Raw genomic sequence first — 6,733 nt, forward strand, 5'->3', positions numbered from 1 at the left:
GTGCACGTGAGCCACTAGTGGGTAACAACCGTCACGTAACACTCTAAAGCAATTTATTTCTTTTCATCTATTGTATTTTGTTCTGTGCACAGTTATTTTAGCGTAAGAGCTTATGTTCAGCAACTAAGGAGATAGTTTGCCATGCTTGCTTTCCGAGAGCTGGGGCCTTGGAGAGGGTTGTGAGTGGGAGGCAAAGACAATCCCATCTTTCACTAACCATGATTGAATGAAGAACATCTATCCCGCACAAGCGCACCATACTCTTGCATCGAAGCTCTGAGTAAAAGTCGAATCAATTCATTTACGACCTGTTTGTGATTAAAGAACCAGTACAGCATACCAGTAGTTTAATCGATTACGACGAATCAAAATTAGTTGTGACATTAGTTCTTGTACATCATTGTTGACAATATCTGAGTGATCCGCCCTATGATCTATCTGTGGCTGTACACATCTTCTAGAAAGCTTGGATACCGGATAATGATCGTTGTGGTTACTGCGCCTCCTATTAACTTTTCTATACTGGGTCCACCGGGTCCACCAGGTCCTGCTGCTTGGCTCCTGCCAAGAATTTAGTGTACTCGGTACAAAATTTAAAGTTTCCATTTCAGTGCTGATTGACAGATCCGCAGAAGAATCGCATAGACGGCGGGAATAGTATGAAATTTAGACGTTAAATTTCCAATATCATTGGCGACGATCTTCATTAACTCCCTCAGACATAGGATATCGAGGCTATTTTACCAATGGAACCAAACTTTCGATATTCGGAGCTCCTGTCTTTTAGCTTCATTCAGTTGTGCCGATACGAGATTTCAACGAGTTTCCCCACGATATTTTTACGCAAATACGAACCCCGTCAACTATTTTCTGACTAAACTTACTCGTAAGGTTACAAGCCAAGACTTTTTGGAAGCATGATTTTTAAAGCTGTGTACCTTTCTCCACTATCACGATATCTGGTGATGCTTTTTCTTGGTGAACAACCCCTGATTTCAAGGCCAGCAAACATGGTGGATTTTCCTCCGCCGGACCTAGCAAAACTGGATAACTTTATCTGGGAAAGTGTTTGCCGGCCACGTTGAACTCTAACCGAACAAACATCAATGTACCTCGAATTCATTCCTATTTTTGTATGTGAGGCTCTTGGCCCGCTAAGCTTCCGAAGGAAAAACTTTGGTAGCTAACCATTACAAGTAAACTTTTGGAACCATTCAACCGGTACGAGATTTTGTGGGTAACCGCATAATAAAGAACATGTATAGAAGATGACGCAGGGGATTTCATGGGCATGTAGAAAGTCGATAAGAATTTCGATTATATAAGACCTGGAGTTCAGCTTTTATTTTTCCTAACTCAAACTCTCAACTTCCTCCCTTCAACCCTATCAGTACTTCATACTTTCAATCCCCAACGTAATACATATCAACAGCAAACAAATCTTGGATCTTTCAGTATGCATTTCCAAGATATAGCTTTCGCTCTCTTTGCTTCTGGAGCATTCGCTGCACCAGCTTCTTTGGTAGCTAGAGATTCATGCTCAGATGCTTGCTACAGTGCCTACAACACATGTCGCGGTGCTCCAGATGCCAATCGATCCAGTTGCGCTTCCTCTTTCGCATCATGCCTTGGATATTCTCCATATGATAGCAATGGATCCCTCGTCACTCCAACTGCATGCTCCAGCCCAGTAGCATCCTCCACCACCACCGCTGCTCCAACCACTACAGCTGATGCGTGTGTATCTCAATGCAACACATCATTCAACAGTTGTCGAACTGCTCCAAATGCGAATCAATCCTACTGTGCTTCCTCCTACGCTTCGTGCCTTGGATACTCTCCATTCGATAACAGTGGATCCCTCGTCACCCCAACTGCCTGCTCTAGTTCAGTAGCATCCACAACCGCCGCTGCTACAACCCCTACAGCTGATGCCTGTGTATCTCAATGCAATGCGTCATATAATAGCTGCCGCAGTGCTCCAGATGCAAATCGATCCTATTGTGCTTCCACATACGCTTCATGTCTTGGATATTCTCCTTTCGACAACAGCGGGTCTCTAGTCACACCAACCGCATGTTCTAGCAGCCCCGTCACTACTTCTACCGCAGCACCAACCCCTACAGCTGATGCCTGTGTATCTCAATGCAATGCGTCATATAATAGCTGCCGCAGTGCTCAGGATGCAAATCGATCCTATTGTGCTTCCACATACGCCTCATGTCTTGGATATTCTCCTTTCGACAACAGCGGGTCTCTAGTCACACCAACCGCATGTTCTAGCAGCCCCGTCACTACTTCTACCGCAGCACCAACCACTACAGCTGATGCCTGTGTATCTCAATGCAATGCATCGTACAACAGCTGCCGCAGTGCCCCAGATGCAAACAGAGCCTATTGTGCTTCCACATACGCCTCATGTCTTGGATATTCCCCCTTTGATAACAGCGGGTCTTTAGTCACACCAACTGCATGTTCCAGTAGCCCCGTTACTACTTCTACTGCATCAGCGACTAGCATTTCCGGTATCCCAGGTGGATGTAACCCAGCTCACTCTGGATCCTGCCCAAGCTCCTATTTCAGCACTGTTACCACAACCACTGCTCCACTTGCCGTCGCCACTGGAGCTGGTGGAGATCAAACCTCAGTTGTTGAAGGTGTTCAGTGGACTGTTAAGCAATTGACCAGATACTGTTCCGAAGACGGATCTGGATGTGATTACAACTTTGTCATTTCAACAAATGATGGCCGCGCTGACGAGAGATGTACTGTCATTCGTATGCCAGGAAAGGATGCTATTACTGAGTCATGGTTTGAAATCCCATGTACTACTGGATCTGCCAATACCATCTCTTGGGGATATTCTGACCAATTCGGTGCCGAGAATGCATTCGCTGTCATGACTGTCACCAACAACCAGTCAAAGACCAACGCTTATTTCGGTGTCGCAAATGTCAATGGAAACCCAGTTACCCCTTCAAGCCCAGCTGGCTCCGGTAACTTTGGAGACATTGGTCCTCAACCAGTTTACACTTTCTAAATGGTAGACGATTTGGTGCTTTAGCTTAATGAACGGAGATAGACATGTTTTGGATTTACTGCGTCATACCACATTCCTTTCTGTGTTTTATATTAACGTTGTTTGATTTAGTACCCGGAAAAACATCTTGTATATAATACACTCATTAGACATAATCAATAATCCAATCAATAATTATTTGAATTTAATTATCCTCTTCTTTGGTCAACTTTAGAATATGTTTAGATTGATATTTTTTCACGTTTGTCTACATTTATCTTAATAGATTAGACTCAATAAGTCCCCTACTTTATATTCCGACCACTCCCTCATTCCCATCATTCTTATAGGCTGCGCAGCGGCGCTACATGGGGATTATTTCCTTTGGTGTGTAACCCGCAGATAACCCATTTACTGGGTGGGTTATTAGAAAAACTGAATGGGTAATCCGTGAATAATCTGAGATAATCTGCAAACAATCTGTAAATAATCTGTAAATAACATTTTACAGATTTTATAAAATCCAAATGGATAGTCCGCGGAGCAGGTTATAGGTCTAATGGGTCACCTGCGGAGCGGATAACCCGTGGACATCTACAATCTGTAGATTAATTTTGTGAAATCTAAGTCTTATAATCTTATATAAAAAATTTTGATTTTCACCTATTAATAACTTTATAATAAATTAATATAATTCAATGAAATCTGGATTACAGATTGATTCATTATATAATATTACAATAATACTAAAGTGTTACGATGTAACAGCTGATCTGTCCATATGAGCTTGGACCATGTGGAAAAGCAAGTAGATTCACATACAAAACTATATGGCAATTGACTTATATGGTCTCCCCACCCTAAGCAAGCATAGACATCGAATCTGATCGAAAGCACATGATCAAGGATTCCCACCGAGCCTAGGAATCCCACTATAGTGGGAAATATTCCTATCTTGATGGGATGATAGAGGGCAGTGGGATGCATAGTACGAAGGTCTATATAACTGGAAAGAGTTTCCTTATTGTAGAGCTTCGTGCTCAAGATCAATCATTTAGTATACTCTACTATTAGTTATAAATTGCATATCATTATTGCCCTTACTTAAGTCCCTGCTTGACGCCTAGTTATAAACCACCTCGAGAGCCTAGAGCACTTCCACGTGATCTAGACGGCAAACCTCGTAACATAGTGTTCTGTATATGTTGGTACGAGAAGGATACGGAAGACGTAGCACCCACGGATTACGTAGGTCCTGTATGTCTAATTGTATTCTGTCTAAAGAGCTAGCTACATATTGAAAGTAGTAAGTCTTATATAGACTTACTAAAAGAGCTAGTCTCTTTCGCGTTCGCTTAGTTCTTTATTACAGTAGTAATTGAATTGAAGTCATTCACTTCGTTCACACACTACCCCTCGAAGAAAACGATATAAACCTACTCAACTGGATAAAATCAAAGAATCGATAAACCAGGACTTCAACCCTTCCTCACTCGAAAAGATCATTCATTTTAACTTCCCCCCATGGAAAAGAGAAACCCCCTTCCGAGTTAACATTAGCAATTCGTCAAAAGAAGATGCTGCCATTCTTCATAATATTGTTTTCAAACATAGGGATAAAGATACCACCTATATTTACACTGATGCCTCCTCCACCGAAAAGGGAATAGGTATTGGAGTAGGCATAGTAGCTATACAATCAAATAATCGAATTCTATATCAAGAGCGAAGCAATATTGGTACTAATCAATTGGTATATAATGGAGAGCTTGTTGGAGTTACAAGAGCTATTGAATACGCTAGCTCAATCGTTTATACTGGTCAAAATTTATTTATTTATTTATTTATATTGATTAACGTCTACTTCGAACCTCCCTTGGGGTATTGAGACGTGCTAAGATAAGGAGCTTTTAAGCGGCGTGATCGTCGCAGCCAAATTTAACAGTTTAACTTCAGTGCCAGGGGCTGTTCGCTCCTTTGCGTGTATGATCCTCTTATAATAAAAGGGCATGTCTGATCTGGGTTGTTGTTAGGGTGGGGCTTGGTTCCCGGGTGAGTAGGCTCGATGAAGGCTTTGATCCCTTGACTGAAATGGGGGAGAGCGGGGGTGGATTGCTGTTTGGTTAACTGAGCGTCAGCGCTCTTGCACTGTATGTTGGGTTTGTGTTTTGCGGTTTTGAGAGGTAATATGTATTAGAGTGATCAGTTGAGTGAAGAGTTAATGAGGGGAACAGGCGCTTTGTTGAAAAGGTAAACCTTTTTCCGAGGCCCTTTAGTAATTGGGGCAGATCTGAGTATAGAATTCCGAGTCTACAATCAGTTGAGTGAGCTTACTGGGTGTATATAAGAGTTTTTTAATATATGTGATCGCCTGTTTGTCGGAGCGTATCTCTGTTGGAGAGAGGGGCCAGTTTGAGCGCTTTAGATTGTTTATTGCGCATCTGAAGAAGTGATATAGTTCTGTTGACCTCCTGGGATCTTGGCAGCATATGCATATATAGTACATATGCATATAAGGAGCAAACAAAACTCAACTTTTAATTCATTCTTTCCTTTTTGGTATACTGTTTGTTTGCTTTCAATATTTTGATTTCAAAGCACTTTAATTCCGAAGGCCGAATACCCAACCTATTCCTTCATTTTTTGAATATATACTCGCAGCTTAACTGCTCAGCTAGAAAATCAGTCAATTCAATCTGATGCTCTTTCTAGTCTCAAGAAACCCAACAGGTTCTTTTTCCATGCCGCATGAGCAGTCTTGTTTGCTGTTTTGATGCTTGAAGCGTTGGTGATATGCAGCGTAATCGCCATGACCTGTTTTCATAGCTAGTAGTCGATGAAGAACTCCTCTGGGTAGAGCTAGTTCTTTCGGCTCCTTTGTATTGTAGTTGGGAGACCACTTTTTATAGCTAGACGAGAGGGAGGCAATTACCTCTTTCCACCAGTCAGTCTCTGCTCGCAGGCACTTTTTACGAAAGATCGTTCGCACACCACTGATCGTGGGTAACTTGTCGGCCGCTTGATCCATGGGTCCAACTGCTCCTGCATTCGCTAGGCGATCCGCCTCCTCATTGCCTTCGATCTCCATATGTCCAGGGGACCACTTTACTCTGATATTGAGTTGTCTGATTGCCTTGTGGCACTTGTGGAAAGCCCATTGCGATGTAGGCGGCGCATCTCCTCGCATACCCCAGATGACTGATGTGCTGTCGATACACATCCAGATCCTACCGTTTGGGGGACCTGCGAGTGTGCTGATCAGGTGCTCCAGTCCGCGCCATGCTCCTATCGCTTCTGCATCGAACACGTGTGAGTCGCTGTGGATCTGTTTGTATCCGGTTGCTATTTGAGTGCCGTTGCGATAGATCGCGTAACCATAGCCAACGTGGTGCTTGCGATCTATAGTCTGCTCGGATCCGTCTGAGAAGATCGAGTAGTCCTCGGGCGGGAGCTTTGGCCACCACTCCTTAAAGGCCTGTGCTGCCTCTTCCTTGGTTCGCCCTTCTGTAGGATCGGTTCTGCATCCTGGCGAGACGTGTGGGCGGAGTAGTTTCGGCCGTTGGGTTTCTGGGATGATCAGGCCGAGCCGCTGGATCCTTGTGAGAGGCCCTCTAGCTGTGCCAGCCCCTCGCTCTCTTTTTCCGTATAGTGGGCTTCAAGCGGCTCACTAGCAGGTGCCTGCTGTCGATCGTTTGTAAGCGGAGAGCGAATCTC

At 43.6% G+C, this 6,733-nt stretch overlaps 2 protein-coding genes across 2 annotated transcripts; one reads left to right on the forward strand and one right to left on the reverse strand.

Annotated features, from left to right (window-relative positions):
* Positions 1–1,456: 1,456 nt before the first annotated feature.
* SS1G_13732 (hypothetical protein) lies at positions 1,457–3,040 on the forward strand (the record flags this gene model as incomplete). Its single annotated transcript, XM_001585443.1, has 1 exon — positions 1,457–3,040. The coding sequence occupies one exon, from the start codon at positions 1,457–1,459 to the stop codon at positions 3,038–3,040; it is 1,584 nt and encodes a 527-aa protein (XP_001585493.1).
* Positions 3,041–5,705: 2,665 nt separating this feature from the next.
* Positions 5,706–6,239, reverse strand: SS1G_13733 (hypothetical protein; the record flags this gene model as incomplete). The annotated part of the gene is made up of 1 exon (XM_001585444.1): positions 5,706–6,239. The coding sequence occupies one exon, from the start codon at positions 6,237–6,239 to the stop codon at positions 5,706–5,708; it is 534 nt and encodes a 177-aa protein (XP_001585494.1).
* Between the last annotated feature and the right edge of the window lie 494 nt (positions 6,240–6,733).

The sequence above is a fragment of the Sclerotinia sclerotiorum genome, genomic scaffold (assembly GCF_000146945.2).
Source record: "Sclerotinia sclerotiorum 1980 UF-70 scaffold_26 genomic scaffold, whole genome shotgun sequence".
NCBI classification, from domain to species: domain Eukaryota; kingdom Fungi; phylum Ascomycota; class Leotiomycetes; order Helotiales; family Sclerotiniaceae; genus Sclerotinia; species Sclerotinia sclerotiorum.